The 25,248-nt window shown below is 41.3% G+C and overlaps 1 protein-coding gene across 1 annotated transcript in view; it reads left to right on the forward strand.

The window, feature by feature from the left end:
• The first annotated feature begins 619 nt into the window (after positions 1-619).
• Positions 620-25,248, forward strand: part of LOC140564362 (pleckstrin homology domain-containing family G member 3) — a 62,128-nt gene continuing 37,499 nt past the window's right edge. The window contains exons 1-3 of the mRNA XM_072689754.1: positions 620-763; positions 1,426-1,554; positions 13,280-13,359. Coding sequence (XP_072545855.1) covers positions 13,299-13,359 — 61 coding nt within the window. The 5' untranslated portion in view covers positions 620-763; positions 1,426-1,554; positions 13,280-13,298. The remainder of the gene's footprint in view (positions 764-1,425; positions 1,555-13,279; positions 13,360-25,248) is intronic.

Genomic DNA, 25,248 nt, shown 5'->3' on the forward strand with positions numbered 1-25,248 from the left:
TTCTGCAACAATAATCCAGTAAGTAACACTACAGTTTTCACGCTGCTGATAAAGAACTGGCTAAAATACGGCCGTTTTTATTGACGAATTAAATACGAGCCCCCCCCCCACTAGCAAACAGCACTTTGCGGTGGGCTGCTCATGTGCATGCCCACAAAATTGCCCAAAAAAGCGTTAGCTACAGCTTTGCTGCTTTTTTACTGGATAAGACTGCATTGTTGCACTTATTTTGGAGACGGAGCAGTACATGTTGCTCACGCTCATTTTCAGGTGATTTTCGCTTACATCACTGCCTACAAATGTCTCCTATGAGCCGCTGTTTACCCCTAAAAGCTCCTAAAACGCACGTCTTTCATCCTGCTGCACTACAATAGATCAGCTGGCCTTTCGTCCTAATTGATTCACCACGGTCTGGGTGAAAACCCCGGGGGCGGCGTGGGAGCACATGTTTTGCGCAGAATCTGCCGATCTCCAAATCATCGCTGGCGGAAACGCGGCGTGCGCGAGGGTCTGTAAATCGCAGGTTGTGCGCAGCCGCAGCGTGTCCTGCTGGGCGGAGTGAAACTCGGAGCTTCGCCAATTCCACAGAGTAAAGCTGAGCGGTAGCTACATGTGGGATGTGGAGCCGGAGTCCGTGCGGAGCTCTGTGGAAGAGAGGACCGAAGACACAGGACAGAAACAAATGGTTTGGAGGAGCTGAATGCTGAGGGAGAAGCCAGGGGGGGAGAAGCCAGAGTCAGAGTCAGAGCTGCTGCTGCTGCTGGTGAGTAACGTTAACGTTAACTGTACGTTTCATTTTTCTCCATTTTTCTCCAATTTGCTGCAGGTCTTCTCTGACACACTGTCTAATAACTAGCTATAGCTACCCCAGGAGCTTAGGAGGACACGATTGCTGACAAAGCCAAGATAACTACTATTTAGCTAGCTAACTACATTTGTGGAGGTTTTGGGGGTCTCCTTTACAAGCCCCCCCCCCCCCCCCCCCACACACACACACACACACACACACAATTTGGTTTTAGTGAAAGTTACCTCCCCCGTGTTTCTCACTTCCCTCACCTGTTGGAAAGACAGGTGAGGACACAGCCAGTGTGTTTTTGCTGACTCTGGCTTGGAGATAAAGCTGGCTGGCATCCAGGCTGGCATCCTAGATGCTCCACGTTTCCCATCCTAACAGAGATGTGCAGGCAGATTGTGCCTTTCATGCTCCATGTGATCTCCAGATAAGCCTGGAAGATGCACGGTGACCTACAAAACTCCAGCCTGTTGAGAGCTGCCCTTGTGTGAGGGTGGTTTCTCCATCGTACCCACTCACAGGGTCTAAAGAAGTAGCAGTAGAAGTTAGAGGGGGGAAAAGTCCATTGCAGAGGTTTTGCATGGTTCAGTCAAGTTGTCAGTAATGCAGGCTTGCACCCGCTTCACCAGGAACTCTACCTGGGCTACCACGAGGGCAGAAGGCCAGAAGTTGCAGTGCTGATAACACCTGTTTACTTTACGAAGGACAACATTGCTCTGACGGCTGAACTTTGGTCAGGACCGCTCAGCCAACCGCAGGTCAGTTGGTTGAAGGTTTCGTTTGGGAAAAGCCTGGTCCAGCATCTCTCACATTCCAGCGTTCATACCTCATCTCCATCTCGCTCTTACACCATAGAACACAAACACGCTCCTGTCCTGTCTGGGAGATTTCAGTGAGATCTGCAGGCCTTTTATAGCCTCGCTGTGTTTACAGCTTATATGGAGGACGGGGGTAATTTGCTCGTAGTGTGGAATTTGTCCAGTGCGTCCCATGTGAAGTTGGTAAAACGCCTCCGTCCTGTAGGTGAAGGGGACAGGGGTTGGCTTTTTTTTTTTTTATATTTGCTTAATGATTAAGTTACACCTTTTAATGCAGCGTACTCCCATTGCCTGATCTTATCATCAAATTGACCTTACTTATTTTTATAAACCGCTAAAAAAAAAAAAGTTCAAACATACCCTTTACTTCCCACTACTAAAAAACACTTCAGTAAAAGTCAGTGTAAAAGATTTTATTTCGAGCCATTTTGGAGCATTTCCATTGGTTCATTCATCAGAATTTAAAGAACAACTGCCTGAATGAAATGATATCAAAAAGTCAGAACCAGCAAAATGGAGATGCAAGCTTTTTGCACGACATCTGTTAAAAAAAAAAAACACCCTGTTTTGAATTGTAAAAGAAACATATTTACATATCTTCCCACTCCCAAGCTGCCTACAGCAGTTCAGCCCCACCCTTTCTCACTGATGTTATAAGGAGTGTTTCAGCCTGCACTGGCAGTTACAGCAGAAGTCATTTACATATCAGTCTTAAAGGCACAGTAACACAAAAACCGCTTGTTTGAGTTCAAGGGATAAAGACAGGTCAGAAGCAGGTCACGTATGTTTTTTGGTGCATAAAACCACGCAGATGTCATGTGAACAAAGCTACATTGGCTGGAAAACGTCAAATTTGGACCCTTTAATAGTGAAGAGTTGTAGTATTTGAGGAAGGAGAAGCTGTGTTAGCCACTATGTGTGTCTCTTGCACACTCATAACCACAAAGTGACTCAAGCTTCTTACTTGGTAGCATTGTGTCACAGTCATATCAGGGCTTTATTTTCCATTTTTACTCATTTTGTTTTCTTTGCAACGCCTCAAACAGACGTATTCCTGTTGGATGCACATTTTTTTTTAAGTTTTGGAGATGCAGGCTTTTCTTACAAGCGGGAATTTACATCACCGTTACCGAGGGGTGGAAATGTGGAATAGTTCTCAATAGGTTCATTGTGCTGGGGTAATTAGACCTGTTGGTCATTGTATAGGTCCTGTCTTTTACTTTGACCTTGTCATACCCGGTCTAATGTTTAAAAAAAAAAAAAAAAAAAAAAAAAAAAAAAAAACAACCTAGAAAAATGCTGAGAAGCTGTTGTACAGGTTTTAAAAGCAGATTGTACCATGATAAGAGGGCCAGAACTTGGGTAACAAACAACTGGCAACACTGAAGGAAATGACCAGACTTTTTTTTTTTTTTTTTTTTTTGGCCACAAGCTTTGGTATTTGTGTCAGTTTGACTAGTAGTAGTCCTAATAGCATGGAATATGACCCCAAAAAATGCAGATCACATGCAAGATTGTGTACATTATCCACTATAATTACTTTGTCACCTTTTTAAAAACTCTCAGACTCCTTGAAACAAAAACAGCCCTTAAAGCAGTTGAAATGCTTCTGGCATGCTGGGGTGAGTTCAAGGTCAGTTCTTACTGAGGATATTGCATGCATGTTCTGGGCGTTCATGTAAGGTATATGTATTTTTTAATAGTTCTCAGCCTTAGCTTTGCAAGAGAGAGCTAATGAGTCTGGGCCTATTTTGAGTAGTGCTGTGGATCCTGTGGGTCTGACTCTGGAAGTGATTATTAACTAATCAGAGAGCAGAGGCCAGGATGTATGTGCGCTGTGTTGGTATGGTACTGTACTCTACTGTACTGTTTATCCCCAGAACTCTGTGGGTGTTCTGATTGAAAGATGCCATGTCAGAGCATCATTGCTAATCACATGATGATGAAAATTAGGTGTAATTTCCATGGAGGTGGGTGAAAGGGTTACATCCCCAAATAACTGTACCTCAACCGTACAACTCTCCCAGTACTTCTGAATACCATCTGCGGGTTCATTTTTCATTACCCTCTCCAGTAATTGGCCTTGCTCACGTTAATGCACATACAAATGCCACGTCGGTCGTTGCAACCATTCGTCAAGGTCCACCACATGTGTACTGAGATATGATGGGTTGTTCTGTTTAAATTGGCCATCCCTTGCTTGTTGCTCAATTGGTTTTCACCTAATCAGTTATGTTTGCGTTGTTGCACTGAATTTTTAAATGTACGCAATTTAGAGCTTGTAAAATTATAAAATGTTTGTAGACACCCCTTCTACTGAATGCATTTAGCTACTTTAAGTACACCCACTGTTGACACAAATGTGCAAATTCTCACACACACACACACACACACACACACACACACACAGAGCTTGTCTAGTCCCTGAAGAGAAGTATTGCCAATAGAATAGGACTCTCTGGAGAAGATGCCTAATGCCAAATGAGGGCTAGTGGGGTATTTGTCATATATGTGTTCTCTGGAATGATGGTGCTCCATGCAATACGTTTGGGATCATCCAACATCCTGACCTCACTGATGCTCCTGTCACTGAATCCTCACAGCAATGATTCAAAATCTAACCTCTCTGGAAAGTAGAGACAGTTACTCCATCAAAAGGTTTTTTTTTTCGAGAAGAAACAATGACTGAGCAGATGTCCCAATACTTTTATCCATATTGTGATGCAATCTTAAGTTAAAAAAGATATAGCAGATCAAATACATAATGTTTACGATCTATATTTTTTATTTGTTTATATTTTTTATATATTTTTAAAACTTGTTTGGGAAACAGTGAAGAACAGGTTGGCCATATTCTGATCTGTTAGCGTTAGCATGATCATTTGTATTGGTGCACTTTTTTCCAACATACACAACCAATTTAAACCAATTGTAGACTGTTCGATGTACAATTTTCTTGTTTATTAGATCATTTTTACAAGTTGGTTTATTTCTCCTGTAGTTGCTTGTTAAATCGTTTATTTCGGGATGTTTTCTTAAACTACAGGTCATTTGTAGTGGCCTGGTTTGCTATGCCAGTACTTTTTGCGTGAAGTATTTTGACCATTTCACCTTGTTCCTAGCTCAGAACAACAAAAAGGTAGCCAACACTTATTAATGGAACCATTGCTGCAGATGCTAAGTACAACTGATTGAGTATAATCTCTATAGAGAAGCATTTGCAATAGAATGGGACACTCTGGAGCAGCAGTAGCACATGAGCCTAAGGTCACCATGTCCACTGCCATGGTTGACTAGTGGGTTACGAAGCCCTTCCCAGCATTGGGCTGAGGGGAGGTGGAACTGCTTTCTCTGGAGAAGTGTTGCTCCATCCAAGACCTCGCAAATGCTCCTATGACTGAATAGGTGTGTCATGCTGTTTTGCTATGGTGTGGAAGTTCAGGTTCATAAGCATTGTACAGGGTGAAGTTTAGAGTTTAAATGCTCATGCTTTTTAGGCCTCATCCAAGGAGTAATGAGTGTGTGTTTGTGCTTATAGGCTGTTTATTCTGTGCAGATCATATAAAACCAACGCTGTGGGGTTCGTGGTGGGAGTGTGTGAGAGTTTGTCTGTGTGTGGTGTTTTGTGTGAGTGATGGCGTTTTGTCGTCCCCCTGCTGCGTTAGGATAAATGGCGGTCTGCCACAGGAGAAATGTGGGAAAACGGGCACTCCTCTTACTTTGTGTATGTGTAAATGTGTGTAGAGAGGAGAGTTCTCTCTTTAAAGGGGGAGGGTGATTGGGGGGGGCACAAGAGGGTAAGAACGAGGTCAGCCAAGACAAACATGCACCGGGCTGCTGAAATAATAAAGCCTCTGTCTTGGGCAAAGCACCTCTGGACCCTGCTCTGAGCTATCTGGTCAGGGCTTCGTCTGTATGTCTGCGTGGGACGCCAGGCTGCGTCACTTTTGTCGAGGGTTCTCATTGGCTGTGGTCCTCAGAGGCCTGTGGAGTAATTCAGCTGTCCCATGGGTCCACTTACATGGACAGGGTTTGCGGCTTCGGGGTCAAGCGCAGCCTTGCTGTGGCAGAACAATAAGGAGTCTGGTCGGAGAGGCTATTTTTAGTGCTACTTGAGCACCGGGTGTGTTTGGCTCTGCCGGAAGTGCTTAATTAAGGAAGCAATTGTCACTTTTTCTCACAGGGGAAAAGTGTCCAGAGTGCTAAACGGTTAAATATGTGCTTGTTTATGCTGCAATGGCCTCTGAGTTTCTAGCCCAAATGATTGCGTTACAATGTCACAGTTGCGATTACAACAGTTGCATCCAAGTGGTTGAAGAGACCGAGAGACGTCAGCTCTTATTATAGTTGGGGGAGAAGCCAACGACCAAAGTTTTGGAAAGTGTTGAATATATACTGGGGATTAAATATGGCACACAGCCATGGCCAAAACCCAGAGATGTAAATCCGTATGGGCAGCAGGCAACTTTGCCTATTGTTAATTACCCCAGATGTTCTCCGAATTAACCACATAAGGCTTATGGGTTATAAGGCTCATAAGGGTTATGTTAGCGCCAAGCTAATTGTGGTGTGTATATACCCACACACTTCAAATACCTCTGCTTTACCAGGGTTGTCTAATGTATTTGAACCTAGTATTTGTCTAGTAGTTTTACACTGACTCTTATGGTATCTGAATCTCTGAGCTGTTCGGACCCAAATACACTGACCGGCAACTTCATTAAACCTCCCCCATCGTTTCTATGCTCACTGTCCATTGATCAGCTCACCATATTGAAGCACTTTGTGGTTCTTTAAGACTGTAGTCCATCTGTTTCAAGCATCCTAACATGTCCATGATCATGTCTTACATGTTTCATACCAGTATGTGCATTTTGCCTACAGAGTGTGAGATTCCAGTTAAAAGCAGTGTGAAAATCCTTGTTGCTCAAAAAAAAAAAGATCTGCTGTAAAGGAATCATAGTGTGTGTGTGTGTGTGTGTGTGTGTGTGTGTGTGTGTGTTTTGTTGTGTAGACTGGAACATCTCATTGGCTTTGGTTCATGTGAGTGGAGGAATTTTTGGACTTCCAATGAGAATCTGGCAAAGTGAAGAGTTCCCCAGCGATCAGCCTTTAGACATTTCACAACCGCTCGTATTTAAATCTCACTGTATCATATCTCCATTAAACAAGCCACATCGCCCCTGCATTACAAACGATTTTCCACCCCTGCCAGAAACCTCCTTCATGTAGGCTTAAATTAAGAGATTCTCATGCGGTCCGTGTGATGTCATTTCCTTCCTCCACATGCATTCTTGAACCACAACAAAATATTGCAACATACTCGTTATGTTGAGTAACTCTCATTCCTTTCACAGCAAACTTGGACTTCATCTCTGTCTTCATAGAGATGATGCACTTAGATTTTTCTCACAGTCATAAGCCTAGCTTGAAATTTATGAACTTTATGACTGATGAATTGCTCTGATGGGAACCACTCCACTGACAATTGCACAGAAAGCACAGCATGTTCTTCATGTGATCTTTACTGATCCAGAAACAAGCCTTGATTGAAGTCCAAGCATTTGCTGCCTTTTTTTTTTTATTGTTTTCGTGATACACTGTGGTACCAGAGAGCATTATCATTACAGCATAATTAGTCATGTTTAACTGGGTGTAATACAGCGATTGGTTCCCATGATTCTTCAGAGGTTTGTCGCTTAGCATGGTGCTTTACTGAGGTAACCACAGCTCCTAGTGTGAATAAAGGGCCTCTTCCCCTGAGACCTGCTGAGAGATTCCAGAAAGCATTACTGTCACTGAAGAACATGCAGAAGGAACATCCACTGGTCAACAGTGGAGTTGATTGCCCACCCCATCTGTCTCCAATTAGAGTAAGGGTTTGCGATATCCCACGGGTTGGTGCGGAGGTGGCGGTGGGGGGTGGGGTTATTGGCCATTTAATGTGTCAGGTTTCGGTTTGTGCATTTTATCAGCTGTGGGAACAAATGCTCTCCAGTTGTGCTTGACTTTGTGTGTGATGGGCAGTTACACATCTGTGCTAATCTATGTGCTATTTTTTTAATCTCAGCATTGTATGGCAGCAAGAACAGTAAAATACAGATGGAGAAATGTTTTATTTTTGGACGAAATGAAAAGGCTGACCGTAACACACCGAGATTTCTTACTGGCAACTCCCAAACTAGTCCATTATGTCTTTTGCAACCTTATTTTTTAATATCCGATTATGTCAGGTTGAATCATTACAGTCAATTTACTAAACAGGTCTGCTTTATCTGATGGTTGTTTTTCACTCAAGTTGGCATGAAGTTTGTTGTTTGAAGCCAGTGCTAATTCTTTTTTTTATTCATTTATTTATTTATACTTAATATAATAACAACGCATTCTCAATAATCCCCTGTCCTCTACCCTCGAACACACCAGCGTCTGTTTTGTAATAATACCACAGCAATACATGGATTTCTCTACAGGGTTCTCAACTGTAAGCCAAAAATGTAAATAGGCATGTTGTAGAATCTACTTGTAATCTGACTAAAAGATCCAGACCAATACAAGTCTAAAATGCAATTCAAAGAAACACACACACACACACACACACACACACACACACACATTTATACCTGTATACATCTTCACATTCACATGTCTAAGTGGGCGAACTAGTAAAATGAGTCTCAGCAGTCTGGGTCTCCCTTAAGAATCCTATAAATAGTTTAAATATTTCCCCTCACTTCCACCTATAAATGTCCAGCTGCTCCATTATTTTAAATGCAGGTTTCATCGTCTCCATAGCCCATTCCTGGAACAAGGGGGCTCCTCTACTGTTCTCCAACCCCTCAAAATAACATTGCTAATTAAAAAAAAAAAAAAAATACTGCACTTTTTACAGAATCATAGAGAAGCACCAATATGGAATTTCTGCTCTCAGTTGATATGTTATATATGTTATATTTGATGTTCAACACCAAAAACCTAAATTATTTTATTTGCATCTTTAAAATGTTGTTTAATTCATTTTATATAGCTTCATATAGCATAGCTCAGCTAAACAAATCATGACCAGCATCGAAATGATCTATAAATATTTTGGTTGAGACTTCCAAAGTCTTAGTCCAAAGTCACAGGGTGCTGACTATGTACCAGTTCCCAAAATTCAGAAAGCCTCAGCAGGGAGGGGAAGCCTTTTCTTATAAACCCCTCTCTCTGTTTAGCTTAGCCTTTGATAATTAATGTTTCCTCTCAAGATAAAGGTTAGGGACATGGACACAGGGATGCACATCAGCAACAATACTCTCATGGTCTGCAATTGATTGGTATTAACAGTCCAACCCAAAGTGGGCCAGGGAAACATTCCACCTCCACCAGCCTGGACTGTTGACACAAGGCAGGTTGGGTCCACAGATTCATGCTGCTGGAACCAAATCGCACTGTTTGGGGAAATTGGGATTTCTCAGAGCAAGCTATGGTTTTCCAGTCTTCAACTGTCTAGTTTTGGGAGGCCTGTGCATACTGCAGCCTCAGCTTTCTGTTCTTAGTTGACAAAAGTGGAACCTGCTGTAAGTCTTCTGCTACTGTAGTCCCCACCTAGCTAAAGGTTTGCCATATTTTCTGCTCACCCCAACTGTACATAGTTAGAGCTGACTATCGATTACTAATTCTCCATTTTATCGCACCATTCTGAGAAAACTCTAATGTGCTGTAAATCCCAGAAAATCAACACATCTAGAAATACGCTACGCCCCCCCTACTATGTAGGTCTCAAGCTGCTGGCCTGTATGTACACTGCAGCAGTCAAGATTGCTTCAAAATTGCACTTGCATTCAGTAGCTTGTACACGTTTAAGAGGTCTACTCCCTTCATTTTCATGTTTGAGTAGACGTAATCCAATGCCACCTCCATCACCTCCATGTAAACCTGTTTAGAACCTGTCTGCTTTGAGCAGTAAGCATTTTCCATCATGCATCAGCACTAGTCACCACTGCTAGCAGTAGACCTGGTGAGCGCTACATGTTTGGTAATCCGACGTAGGACCTGCTAAGCTTCAGCAAGAGCTGCTCGACCGCTGCGAGATAATTGACGAACCTCTCGTGGCAGTGGGTTCGGCTGAGCTGGCTGTCAGCTCATAGCAATGGTCAGTGATCACACTGAGGAACAATGTGGACCTTAATCCCTGAAGAATTTCAGCTTCTGTGGTCTTTGATCCTGTTGCACTGAAGCACATTCCCCTTTGAAAGGCAGAGGCTCCACTGGAAAAACGGGAGAGGAGTACACAAGCCCGGCCTTCTAGATTCATTTCATTTAATTTGAGAACGGAATACTAATTCATGGTTGCGAGGCTTCATTATCGATGTGGGAAAGCGCAGTGGCTCACCCCACCCTATTAGATGAGCTTGCTACAAAACCATGACCGTGACCGTGCTCCCAGGGGAAAGCCGTGCTGCTTGAGTCTCTAGGCCCAAAGGTTTTCCTTTTCTTGCGCTGCTTTGAAGTAGAAAACTGATTCTTTTTTACTTTCTTGAGTGGACTCCTTCTTTAGCCACTTGACTTGGAGCTTTTCTCCAGGCAAAGACTGATTAGATATGTAGATTTAACCTGGTGTGACATTGATTGTTGTTGGGAAGTTGCTATCTGAAAGTGCAAGTGCATGAAGTCCTCCTGCTTCAGCATAAGAATAGGCTGTTAATTATTTCAAGTTTGTATCAGTTGCTGTGTTTCCATAATGTTCAAAAAGAGCTTGAAAAAGATTATTGATGTAGGGTATGGAAGCAGAAATTGGCAGTACAATGATTAGTTTGTTGACACCCCAGATGTTTCAGAACATCTGCACTAGAAGCTCTTCTAGAGAGAAATGTGAGTTTGAAGTGCATCAGTAAAAAAAAAAAATCTGTATCTGCGAATATTTTATACAGCATTTGTGTGAGGATTGTCATTTATTGTAATTTCTTATCAATTCACACTTTGAGCCACACATTTAAACATCCATTTCTGGACAAGCTGGACAAGAGGTGCTGAATCATGTGGACTGTCACGGTGACCAATATCATTCCGGGTTACACAGCATTACGCATTTTTCTTCCCGCTTCACTATATTTAGCAGCATGCCAAGCCAGGAGTAGCAACAATGTGGGCTCTATTCTCCCTAATACATTGTGATTAAGGAGCGTCACAATGATTGTGAAGCGGTTTAAAGCAGCATTATGCGACAGTTAGTAGTTGTTGTGAGTCTCTTCTTGCTCAGTTAGCCAAAGATACATAGTGAACTTTCTACCGTGCTGAGCCTGGAGTAGCAACAATAACGGCACTGTTCTCCCTATAACAGGTCACATGATTTTGAAGCTGTTATTTTAAGGTAATAATGTTCCATAATGTTGCTTTAAGATTCAATCAATGAAAAAGTATAAGTGGTATTGTGGCATTGCTACATGTACCATATAATTTTGTAGCTTGTTCTGGCTAATGAGTTTGCACAGATCTCCACATCAAGGAAAGATACCCATGTTTGTGGCTAAACCACAAGCTCACTGGTGTGTTTTTCATTTTATTTTATTTTTTTTAAAGGACAGGACTTTGTCTATGTTGAGTTACGAGAACTCCTATTGATATTTCGACCAGTGGCCGGCCTTTTTCTTTCTTTTTTTTTTTTTACTTGACTTTATGCATGATTTGTGTTTTTCATACTATGTCAGTTTTCCTAGAATTAAAAAAATAAATAAATAAATAAAAAATAAAATAATATATATATATTGACTTGCTTACAGAGTCACAGTATATCTCAATATATAGAATCAGGACCCCTGTATTATAATACATATTGTGTGGCCAGTTTCTTGGCAGTACACAGCCCTAATGTATTTGTTATATACTATACTAAGAGAACAGTGTTCCAACGTTTTGGTCTGCAGCATTTTTTAATTCAGTTTAACTTTATCATGCCTCACAGCTGCAGTGGCCCCAAGGCTTCCTCTGCCTACAGAGCCACAGTGAGGTGGCGAGTGGCTGGCACGAGCTTGCACAGAACACTGATTTACTCTGTGCACAGGAATGGCTGGAATTTCCCTCTCCAAGGCCGAAAGCGCTCCACGGCCATTTCCCTCAGCGCAGAGGGCAAAGCAGGGGGCAGCTGGAATGCCTTTAGGCCTTGATCGGTTACCTCTGAAAGCACAGGCCATGAAACGCAATCGATATAGAATGTATATAGAAGTCCAAATATTTTTCACACACTATTGTTTTGCATCAAAGGTCTGTGGATATAAGATATGTAGAGGGAAGTAAAGGTTTGCTTGGTATATATGCTAATTGGAGCTTTGTGATTAGGCCTAGGGCTAGGAAGCTTTTAAAGATCTTTATCTTAAGGGTAATTTGACTTACCGAATCACATCCTGATCTCATTCAGTTGGATTTGACAAACCCTGTTATCCTAAGCGAGGAAATGTCTTACAGCCTCTGGAGCACATCTATAATTCAAAGAGAAATGTGTAGCGTCCATGTCAGGATTGCAAACAATATCTGCGACATATAGTCCATAAACATTGGCACAGGATCAGTTTAAACAGTCATTGGACTCTGCTTGTTCTCAAATCTCAGTTGGGTGGACACCCAAAGCTGCTTTACACTCCCACTTTACCGTCCCAATTATTCAGTGATTCAGACAAAGAATTCGAAATGATATACAGTTTGATTTGTTTACAGATATGATTCTGGGTTGCACAGCATTACACAGTCCACGCAAGCGCTTTCCTGCTTTCCTTCACTAGCTTTAGCAGCATGCCAAGTTAGGAATAGCAACACTGTAGGCTCTATTCTATGCAATGTGCTTCACAAAGATATAAAACTCTATTCAAGGGAGGAGTTTACCTTTGAGGGCATCAAGGTGCCGGCTGTGATGGCTGTGATGCCTATAAATCACCACCACCCTCATAATCATCATAGTCATTGTCCTCAATAATATCAAAATATGCTTTTCTGAGTATATCATGGATGTCCTCAGTTTTTAAAGGTGCGGTATATTCATTTATTTAGTATTTTATGCTGTTCCTTTATATATAAGTAGTAAGTATGAAGCATTTGGTTGGGGATGTGGTTTAAAAAAAATTTTTTAGTTTCCTTTTGTGGTGGTTTTAATAATGAGTTCTTTATTGTTTGGTTTAGGGCACTGCAACGGCTCCCATGGGCTTACAACTACAACAACTATTTTCAGTAGTTACTATTTTTTGTAATTATTCCTGAGTTTTACTGGATTGAGCTGTTCTGAGGCCTGGTTTGTGTATTAATCTGTGTTACATAGCCCGTATTATGATAACTAGCAGAGTCTGGAGTTTCACCAGCTTTGACTAGGGCTAGCAGGCTTGTGCTTGTGGTCTGGGTGTATGTACATTTTCGGGACGTAAAAGTCCCCGTGAACTTTGCATGTAACTCGCTCACTCATTCAGATTAGGCAGGCTGAAGATTCTCCACAAAGTGCCGTAGCGTGCATGGCTTCTTAGCAATGTAGTATGTCTGTTAACTGTCCAACCCCAGAAAGAAATGTGACCTTTATGATGTATGTATATATAATCGTGTCCTCAGATATCATGATCTGTTTTTGAGTGTCAGAAAATGATCTGGCACACTAAGTTTCTATTGTATTGGTATCTGATTTGTCTTTGTGTCTGTGTTGCTTTTGTAGTCTCTGAAGCTTGAGTGACATGCCAGAGGAGTCCTGTCAGAGTTGTCGTCGTCGTCATCATCAGGGCTCGATGGGTGAAGGTAGGACAAATCTAAATCTGTGAATCAGTCAGCGTTTTCTTTCCTGACTTCGTTCCTGTTTAAGATATATGAAAATATATGAAATCAGGAGTCATCAGGAGCTAAACAAACTACTAGATAAAATGTCTAAAAAGCAAAAAGTTATGGTATGAGGCAGTTGGAACTTGTTGGTTATATGAATATGTATCTGTAGTGTTAAACTCCGTACATGTCACAGAGCATTTGACTCAAGATCTGTGGTTTTGAGGATGTGGTTTTATCTGGCCCGGCTGCACTTATTCGTCTGCAATACCAAAACAAGTGCAGGAATGTCTGAAAATCAAGACCAATTAATTTGATTTGATTTGACTTGGCTTCGTGTAAATCTACAGCCAGTGTGGAAATGCTTAGTAATAGACAAACCCAGTCGTATATAAAGTGTAATTTGACATTCCTGAAAAAAAGTGTTCTTTTTAAATTTGTGAGATATTCTTTTTGAGGGGGTCTTTTTTTGTGCCTGGCTAGTGAATACACTTGGCATTGATGTAGTCTGTGGCTGAGGAATGCCAGTATGTCATTGGCTCCCTTTGCCCGCCTCCTCCTGTCGCATAGACAACATGAGCCAAAAAGAGGCCAGGACTGGGGACAGTGAAGTTTTACCCACTTCTGTCCATACACACTCCCTTTAAAGCTCTCAGGAGAGCTTGATCCATCAGGTCTGTTATATCTGTGTTTGCAGTCTGTCTAGAAGCTTACCTTTCACCTCTTTCAGTCCTGATCCTGGAAGTGCTGAAAGCATCATTCAGCCCTATTACTAGGATTTGTTGGGCTTTGTGCTTGGATGAAGAAGTGACAGGTTAAGATGGGAAATGGCAAAGGAGGCGGTAGTGCCTCAGGGAACCTCTTAGTATGAACTATGGGGGAAAAAAAGGCTACTATGACACTAACATGTTAGTTATGTAGTTGTGATGGTTAAGGCCCACATTTAAGCCCTTAGGGATCTTCAGGACCAGAATTAAAGATCCCTGTCGATCACTTTCATCTGTCCCTCAATTTTACTACTTAACAGTTGATCCTTCACTTTAATACACATACAGTTCTGTGCTGAAGTACTGATATATCTGACCAGCAAGTAAGTAATATGGTAAAATACCATTTGCATTGAAAAATATATATTTATAAATAAACAAGTGGATAACCACTATGCACCATATGCGTTTAATTAATTATTAAAAATTAATCATCTAATTGCATGTTTTTTCAGATAACTGAAAATCAATTTAGATATAACAAAGTTGTTTAATGTGGAACATGAAAACAGTGCAATATGTGAGGTGCTGGTGTTTTTACTGTTTTGGTAGATGCTGCCTTTCCTCTAGACATGGGCATGTATGTAAATGGTATGACCGTTGTCTGTCTATGCTGCCAAAACCATGTGGGAAATACACTCGGACAGGTAACCTACAGCTGGTTGTACATGCAACCCACCTTTTGGACCCCTCCCCCCTTTTTTTTTTTTTAAACATTAACATTAATATTATTGTTGTTGTTATTATTATATATGTATTTATTTTGGTCTGATCTGTGTACTTATTGGCTGGAAACAATTTTGATTTTCTCAGGTGTTTGCCAAGTACATCATTTGGAATATGTCCGTCTGTGTTGTCATGTGAGAAGCGTCTAATATTATATACATATTATATAAAGCTATATGGAACAATGTAAATGTAAAATAGTCCACATTTGGCTTTCCTTGACCTCCTTCCGAAAATAACTGACCCAAAACAGTGGGCGGTGCTTGAGAGTGTCCTGAAAAACCCATTCAGCTGGGATCTCCTAAGGATTGGAGTTTCTCCAAAACTATGGGCACCATCAAACTTGACTGAATGACCCAGCTCTAGATGATGTCGCTAACAGGATGATAAAGATCGTGGAACCTTCACGGCTCTTTCGGCACTTTCTCTGCCCCAGGACATCTGCAGGGTCAGTGCTCAGGGCAGCCAAAAACCTCCTTTATTTAACTGCAGCCGGAGAAGAATAGCATCTCTCGTGCATGAATGCTGCAGCCTAGCAAAAGACGAATGGTGTTTTGCCTCATCTGTCTCCTGCAGGGCATTCAAAAGGGGGTTAGGGCAGGAATTTACTGTCTTTTTATTGCACTTTTGCGAATCCCACCCCTCTCTCTGAGGACTCATTATTTTCTTTTGTGATTTTTCACTACAGGTCACAATAGCTTCCCTTTCTAAAATTCTTTCACTGGATTAGACCGATTAGCCATTCGCCTGTCTGCAGCACTGTTGCACTTTTTGTTAGAATCTTTTCGTTATTACGCAATGAAAGAGCTATCTTGGGGAAGGGCTCTTATTGTGAACATTAGCTAAATGAGGCATTTCGTGTAGCCATGGAGATTTGCTCCAGCTACCGCTTGTTAATTGTAGGGGGTGACCGTCACGTGAGCCGGAGTGGCCGGCCTCATGCCTCAGCCAAGTTGTGGAGAAGACTGAAACAACAGCCTTAAATTCCATTTTGGGTTCACCCTTCTCCAAAGCTTGCACATTCTGCTTCACATGCTCCACACCCGCCCCACCTCTACACGCTGGGTGTGCAGTCACCCCGGCTTCACTCCACGCCAGCATGCTAACAAGGTCACAGGCTCCACTGTGGATTTTCAGTCTTGGTGGTAACGTTTACAATAGGCTTACACCTCTGACATCCCTCCAGACAGATGGCCGGTGTTGTTGGGAGGAAATGGAGGTTTGAATAGAGGCACTTCAGAAAGAGTTGGGGGGGGTCTATGTAATGCAAGTGGGGTTAATTGGCTTTGTTGGCTCCTGCTGTTCCAATGGAAAGCAAGGATTGACTGCAGTGGAGTTCAGGGTGGAACCGCTAAAAGTGCTCCTGTCTTTGGGAAAGTATCTGGGACCTAGCCTGTTTATGTGTAAACCGTTGATGGTACAGCGTCTCCCTCAGGTTCTCAGGAAGATCCATGTCACTACGTTGAAATGGTGGAGTATTCTCCAAACATTTGGAATCTAGGACCATCCCCAAATCAGACATTGGTTGGGGCAGCCCTACTGGAATTTCTTTCTTGATTTTGCAAGATAATCATTAGCTGCTTCCCTCCTACTTGATTTGACGGGACCCCCTGGAAGATAATGTTGTACGTTTTGATTTTACTTGTCCGAAAGACTGACTTAAAAATTTTCGCAAGTTAAATATCTCCTGGTCTTTGTTAGCTGTGTTCCTTTTGCAGCTATCTGCATGTTTGGCACATCGCACACACTGAGCTCCACACTGAGCCCTGTAATCTCTCCAAATTATAAGGTACAAGTGAAGAAATGCAAAAGCTAAGTGGTCTGAAATTGTGGGGTTTAGACGATGAAGGTGAAGATAACTGTGTCATGTGACATTTCAGCTCTGCCCATGTAATGAGGAAGTTGGCAATGGAATATGTAGCACAAAAATAGCGTCAGCCCAGCTAATGACTTTTGGTGGCTTGTGAAGTCAGCTGGTCTTGGGTGTTTTGAGGGAGTGAGGTTCAGCTGTGGGGATGAGGAACATATGGCGGCCAAATGGAATGCTGAAAGCAGTTGCTTTCACTTTTAAACACTTAAGAGTTACAAGAGTCTGTAATAAATGCTCTGTGATTGACCTTAACCTAAGAGACCAGTGTCCTGACTTGGCCTGATCTATCTTGAACGTTAGTCTGAGTTGAGTGCTTAGTTTCCCTGCTGTCAGATGTACACATTTCCTCTGCACTAAGGACTTACACTTTGGTTAAACTCCTCTAAAGATTGGAATGTGCTCCTTGTTTAACCAAGCAGAATAATTTAATTAGAATCTGACTGGAGCGGGATACTTAACATTTCTAAAGTGTTTAAGTTGCTGGTAAAAGGCCAAATGGTGAGACCTGAAGTTGGACTGAAATGTGAAATCAGAATATACAGTGTTGTCGGTTTGTTAGATACGCTTACACTACTCTTCAGAAGTTCACAATCAGTGTATTTTAGTGTAACCAGTCTGGTTTAGGGCTGAACGATTTGGGGAAATGATCTAATTGCCATTGCGAATGACCTTACCTATTATTTTTGACTGCGAACCTGTATTAGTGGTTCACATATCTATCAAATAAAATGATAAACTTTAAATTAAAATCAAGTATAAGCTTAAATTATAAACTTCTCACATGAAAAGATCCTCAGGGTTCACAGATGAAATGCAGTTTTCTAAGTTGTATTATTAAACATTTAAAACCAACTATTATTTATCTTGCATTACTTATCTTGTCACATAAGCTGAGGAGTAAAGTCAATAATAATGTTTATTCTTGAGCTCATTGGCTTGATTGGGGGGGGGGGGTTGTTGCTGGACTTTTTATTTATTTTATTATTATTATTTATTTATTTTTTTTTTTAAAGATATGTGCTCATCATATGGATGTCTGTGATGCTTCCTCAAAGGATTGTGGATTTGAGTATTGTCTTGTTGTAGCACCAATGCTGGACATGTCATGTTCTTGATGCACAGCAGTTTTCCTGAAAGCCAAATACTCCCATGCACACAATGTGCCGTTTTTCTTTTGTAGCACTGCTGGTCCACTGCCTCACTTGCTTGCTCATCTTTTCCCTGACATCTAGTGTCAAACTGCTTGTTAATTAATAGCATGATTGGCGGCTTCTGATTGGTTCATACACAGGAAGTTCACACGCTCCTTTGTATTTCGTCCAATACTAAGCTTTTTAAAGAAACTAATCTTTCAGCCCTAGTCTAGTTTCAAATAAATGTGTAAAATGAATGCACCCAGGATATCATGCACAGAGCTGTAGTTTATCAAATGAAAGCTGTATTATTAAGAATGAAGTTCTAATAAAGAAATATCCTTGCTTATTTGGATTGGATTAAACATCAAAGCTTTTGCTATGTATGCAATCATTAAATCAGTAAATTAACCCAGATTATCAACATTTGCTGTAATAATCCCAAAATTGGCAAGTCCCTAATGGTGCCACCAACATAAACAAAAACTATAACTCCGCTCCTCTCCTGTGTCAATCTGTGTAGCCTTTTAAACCGGCCTTGTGCTTTAAAAAGCCCAACCGATGTCGCGTGCCAAGACTGCTATACATACTATACAGTCAAGACGGATGATTAGGTATAATGTGTTTGTTTCCTTTTTTAGCTGTTGTTGTGCTCTGTTGAACAAAACCCATCCAGCCTTACTTGCAGAGCAAGTAGGAAGGACATTATAGTTTGTAAAGGTCGCTTAACAGGAGAAGTAAGCTTGGAAAGTGTGTGCAACAGCAAATTCAGGAACTGGTGTTGCACAGTGTTCTACAATCATAGTTGTTTAATATTACTGTGAACTGCCTCAGTCGGCATGGTTCTTATATTTACGACATTTAGCTGACGCTCTTATCCAGAGCGACTTACAAGGTTACCTGTATTACAGAGGTGGGTCAGTGTAGTGTTAGGAGTCTTGCCCAAGGACTCTTATTGGTGTAGCGCAGCATAGTCACCCAGACCGGGAATTGAACCCCAGTCTCCCACGTGGTGTGGTAGCTCAGTGGCATGTAGTGGTGTTCTCTGTTGCGCCACACCAACCACTATATATATATATATATATATATATATATATATAGCTAGCTTGTCAACAAATGCATGTTTACAGCTGATTATGATATGACACAGCAGTGGTGTAAAAGTAAATTACTCCCCTCAACTAGGAGGTGCTCAGTAGCAAGATAGCCAATTAGTGCAAAAATACTGCATTCACTTTTTGAGGTGCATTTTTATTTTTTTAGGTTTACTTTATAATAACATTTAGGAAACTTTAAACACAAAAATGATCGTCTATAAAAGATCAAAAATTTACTCCATGTTGCATGACACTGAATTTTTTTATTTATTTATTTATTTTTTTTCTTGACATGTTGAGTCTATAACTCCTGGGGTAACTGAATCACATGTTATTCCTGATAGTCTTTTTCCTTGTAAGCTACTCTGACGTACTTTTACGAATTATTCAAGAAGAGCCACTGAATGTTTCAGATTTCCAACATACATCCAACATTTTTTTTTTTTTTTTTTTTTACACAAACAAAGAAGTCATGGGCAACAATGAAAAAACTCCAGAAAGGGGAACTGAAGAGTGTGTGCAGCAGCTTTTACACAACAAAGAAATCAAGACCCACATTAACCTTTACTATCTATTTCACAGTTGTATAACTTTAAGAAGGAGCTTCTTAAATGTCTCATGAACTTTGAGCATGACACATGTTCATATGATTAGTGTTAGTTCTAGTTCTCTTATGATTGTACATTTCCCATAGCAATCACCCTAGCAACCCCATAGCAACCTCCTGGGATACTATATGCAACTGCCTAGCAACCACTTAGAAACACCTGCCATAGCCAGGTAACCACTTGCCCATTTTTGATTGTTATTGTTTTTCTATTGTGTTTCACTATATTTTCATTATTTTCATTCATTTGTCCAAACAGAGGGAAATGTTGACGTACATTTGAGCTTATAACCCTCTCTGTCCATCTAGCTAATTTGTAATTATACAAAGGCTGACTGACTGTTGCCCAGCTTAGCTTATACACTTGGCTTATACTCATCTCACATCTCCAAGTTTAAAAAGGAACCTTGTGTCATGAAAGCAACCACCCCAGCAACACCATAGCAACTGCTGTAGCAACCACCTGGGATACCATAGCAACCCCTAATGGCAAACAGTTTTACCCTTGTGACTGTGTAGCAACAGCTGGAAGTGGGAACCGCTTAAGCTGTGAAGCCATTATTCAGGAAATGCACTTTTCTAGTTATTGAGCTCATCACCCTCCCTTTCCATCCCGCCGCCCTTTGTAATACTACAATGGCTGGCCGAGTGACCGTGTGTTGCTGCGCAGGTTATTATGTTCCTCAGCCTTTCTGCTGTACCTGATAAACACATTTAACATGCAACTACCATGTTCGATTTGCTTACAGACTGTACCGCAGCAGACAGGCTGCTGTCAGTAACTGCAAAGCTACAAAGTGCTTGTAACCATGTAACCGTGGAGCTACAGGATGGGTGTAGCTATTAAAGTTCATCTCCATAGAGCTGCATGGCTTAGTGACTGTGTATTGGTGTTTGGTGATGGAATTTGTCCTCTTGTGCATGCTCTGTAGAGCGTGGTGAACAGGTCTTCAGGACTATGCACTGCTCTTGGGGTTTTCAGAAGCTTGGTCTTTATTTGCAGCCTGAAGAGGAGGAAGAGTTTCTAGAGGCACTTCTCTGTTTTTGTCTTTTCTTTGCTCGAAAGCTCTAAAGGAGGGGTTCTTTATGACGTGTGTTCGTCTGAGTGTGCTTCTCCTGTTCTATGGATGTGACCTGAAATGTGATTAAGTCTTTGTCTAGCCTAATGAAGGATTCTGTGTCGCCTCTTGGCAGATCTTGGCGGCTCCAATGCAAGATTAAGAATCTGAAAGTGAGAACACACAGAAAGCTCAAGCTGCTAAATTAAAGGGTTGTTCCAGTTTGCCGGCCTCCCGTCTGAGAGGCGTACACGGGATATTCCCATTTTTAGGGAGCGATTACTACATCAAAGGAGTGAAGATAAATTATCCATGTGAAATTGACGATGATTCTGTCTTTGTGGTTTTAATGCTTCTCCTCACAGAACTTCAGAGGCTGCTGTGACTCTGACTGGAAGCTGACATTTCATTAGGATCATATAGGAACGATTCATTTAGTTCCTATAACCAAACAGCAGGGAAACAGCAGCACAAATACCATATTCCCTGTGAACCTGACATTCCTTTTAGAGGCACGTCTGTGTAAAAACTTGTCTAGTCCCTGTAGAGAAGTACTGCCTATAGAACTATAGAATAGGACTGGATTAGATAAACATGAACCTATTGGTGTCATGCCTAGGCATGAGCTACATGGGCATTGAGCTGTGGAACAGTGTTCTCTGGAATGATGATGCTCCATCCAGTACTTTTTGAATGAGGTGGGGTGGCCTACCTCTGGCTGACCTCACTAACACTGACCATTGTCTTTGAATGCAGTCAGATCCTCAGCGATGCTTTGAAATCTAGTATCTGGACAGTAGAGACTGTTATTCCATCAAAAGCAGGATAAGCTCTTTTTTAATACCCTTGATTAAGGGGTTGAAGTGTCCCAATACTTTTGTCTGTAGTAGTATTTACTGTTCTATAGCATTAATTGTAGTTTTAGATATATTCCAACAGGATTAGTTTTACATGGTTAGGTTGGGGTTGTTATTAACATTGATGACATCCAAGATTGCATTACCCCACCTCCCTGTGTACAACTAATCCTGTCCAAATAGGGGTTTTTGAGTGTAGTAATTTGCATTATTATAGTTATTGACCATTTAAAATTGCCATATTGGTCAGTCTGATGTTTTTTAATTTCTGCCGATATATACAACCACTTTTATTTATTGATTGATTTATTCATTTATTTTTTGTTTTGTTTTTTCAAATATGCCTTTCAATTGGTTGTCAGTTCTATTTGGACCCCCCCCCCCTCTTTTTTGAAGAGTGTAGTACCTAAAGCACCTAAAGACTGAAAAGATGGTTGCCCTGGACCAAAATGCTGACCTTGACATTTTTTGGCTTCTTTTTTTCCCCTATGTAACAAGTAAGCGTGGAATTGGCAACAGCCACTTTCAGGGCAGCTCTGAGGAGGAGGGCCTGGCATATGATGTCATGGAGAACATTGTGCTCCAACTGTTCCCTTACAGAGCCATGCCTCGCACCTCTATGCCGTCTCTGTCTGCTCTACAAGGAAGAGATTTGCATGGGGTGAATGCCCTGGCCTCACATTTCCCTGTAAACACACGGTAACATCGGCTAAGAATGAAAGGGAAACAAAACCTCTCTAATAAAGACACATTCTGTGGAAAACACTCACGTAGCATTTTACGTTCTGCAGTCACCAAGAGAGCACACTTCTGCTGGCACATCACATCACATCGCCGTGCTGGCTGGCGTTCCCAGCGCTTGGCGCGAAGGTACAGAGGCGTTTAATTCAGTTTTGAAGTTTTATGACCTGATGACTGCGTATCGCCTTGTCAGAGGATGAATCGGAGACACTGATGATGAATGGCGTGATTGGGGCTGTTTTAACGGTGTGCTAAAGGAGTGTCTTCTGTGTAGGGGAGTGGCACAGTTTCCTCTACCGACTCACATTAGTCAGGTTGAAGCTGGTCTTGAAGTTAAGGTGATTGGCAAGACTTGGCAGAGTCTGTCTGCGGAAAGCAAAGCTCGCCTTTCTTTTTTTGTGTGTTTTACTTGTTGGAGATCTTTTCGCTGTCGCGTGTTTGTGGTCAGACAGATGGAATTTCTCACCTTCCGCAAAACTCAGCACCTGGGTTATAGAGCCAATGCTTTTCAGTTCACATCACTGTCCAGGTATGTCCATATTTTTCACATCTATGCAGCTGTAGGTGTTTAGTACTCATGCCTGTGTTCATTATCTGCATCTTTAACTCGAGACATTATTAGAATGTTTTTTTTGTTTTTTTTTTAATATATATAATTAGCTTTGTTTTTAATGTACAACTTTTTGGCTAATTCTCTTCTTAATTTGAATGTGCCGTGCTGTATGACTGGGTTTCCGAGAGCTTATAATGTTATATGATTTCTGGTTTAGGGTTATCTTAACGAATGAAAACATGTTTGGCCTATTGTTGAGGATCTCTTGGTCTTGTCGTCTGCGAGAGCTCCATAGTAACTGCTTTGACTACAGGGCAAATGTGGTGAACAGGAACAAAAAACAAGCCCACAGGTCCAGGAGATATTTGCATCAGATGCTCTTACGGTAATATTAATGTGCACTCGTCTCAGCTACCTGTGAGGGAAGCGATCGGGTCCATTGCTTCTGACCTTTATGATTAGTGCTCGGCTGATGTGTGGTCGACCACTGTAGCCGAACAAGCATTATGGGGTATATGATTGTACTTAAATAATACATTTTTTTTTTAAATCACTAAGAATTAAAATCACTAAGGGGTTCTCTGGAATTGCAGAGCTGATGGTATCTTAGTTTAGATCCTGCAGTCAAAATAAAATTCGAGCAAATAACTGGGGGGAAACAATGCAAATTACGTGGTGTCGCCTCCATCTCTGTACAATATAACAAACCTCTCTATGGCTGCAAATGTACAGTGCTCTTTATGTTAAACAGCTTCTTGTTGTATATCTACATTTTACATCAGAACGGTGTGTAAGAGCACCACGTCCAACTCTCGCCTCATCATTGTTTCGCACGAGGACCGAATGATCAGGTTATGGCACTTATTCATTTCTTTGTCTGTCTACTGTGCTTTTCAGAGCATACTTTAAATCTGGGCAGTACGTCTAGAGCACAGACCAACTGCATGACCTCAGTAGTACATCAGTACTTTTGTTCTTTGTTTGTTACTCAATATTTTTCATTTTTTCATCAATAATTTGCCATATTGGTCCTTTTTGCCTTCCTTTGAACTTATGAGATGAAAAAAAGGCCACTATTGTGCCGTAGGATGTAGTGGTGTGAGAAATTTCCATATTGCTCAGTCCTATTTAACAGTCCTTTTACAGTCAATGTGTTTCCATCATAAGGTGTGATACCACCTCAAGCAAGTGCATGAATCCCAGCTTGTGACCAGTCTTACTTAGTGACTGACCAATGGATTTGTTGATGCACAGAGCAGACAAAAAAAAAAAAGCAGAAATCCCTCATGTGTTTTAAAATCTGGGTCTTTCATGGCAGGGTCCTGTGTGATGAAGACTGCCAATGCAGCAAAAATAAATCATAAATAATTTAATAAATAAATTAAGAAACAATATATTGATTTTCAGTCGTGCTTGAGCTGGAAAAAAGGAACATCTGTGTATGGTATATTGTTGAAGATCATGTCCTGTCCATAGAACACAGGGCTGATGGGGAAATAATTACTTCTCTTTTAGATTTGTCACTTAGCAACTAGATAGATAATATGATCAAGGCTTTATCTGTCGGATTCCTTTTCTTGTGGTCTGTGTAAAATCACTCAGGGCTGCGTTCAACATCACAGTCTAAGCTTAAACCTGTGTGGCTTTATCTACAATCTTGCTACAGCCATTTCTACCTTAGTAGGTGTTTACCCTGGAACACGGAGGGTCCGAACCCGTTCAGAAGTCAGCTGAGCATTCTAGGTTGTGCTTTCGGGCTCTTTCATTTAGTGCAGTGCTAACCAAAGCTACACTGATTAACCCTGATTGACCCCATCTGATCCATTGGATTATTGCCTTCAGAAATGATTGATTAGGTGAGTGAGCTGTATTAGATTTGGGTTGGAGGTGAAACCTGCTGGAAGGTAGATCTCCAGGAGGTTGGTTGGTGGCCACTGACTTGGTGGATAATTAATTAACAAAAGAGTTAGTGAGCAGGGTAGAGCTGTTGTCACTCTGTCATTGCAGTGTAGTATTTGGTGAATATCGTGTAGTCCATATTCCACTTGTGGGGAAGTGCAAATTCAACCTGTTCACCCAAACATACAACTCTTTCTAAGACTGAATGCAAGCCTTTTGGGTATTTTTATATAAACATCATAAAGAAGAGGGGTGACCTAAGTGTTTTTTGAGACACCCCAAAGAATTACGCATAAGAGCCTGAAAGTGGAAGAAAAGTAGGACATGAGTAGGGTTGTAACGATGCACTGACTTTCGGATTTGGTGTTATTCAATTTCATCTGAGCATCAGTGACCAAACTGTTATAAAACGCCTATTATAAACCGTGTAAACCAGCCCTTAGTGACTGAGCATGAAGTAGTATGATGTGCAGCGCTGTTTTTGATATTTGCCCAGTTTTTATTTCCAGTGCATCACATTGCCTTGTGCTGGTTTTCTACCTCAACAAATAGTGTGCATC

Source organism: Salminus brasiliensis, chromosome 10 (genome assembly GCF_030463535.1).
Source record: "Salminus brasiliensis chromosome 10, fSalBra1.hap2, whole genome shotgun sequence".
NCBI classification, from domain to species: domain Eukaryota; kingdom Metazoa; phylum Chordata; class Actinopteri; order Characiformes; family Bryconidae; genus Salminus; species Salminus brasiliensis.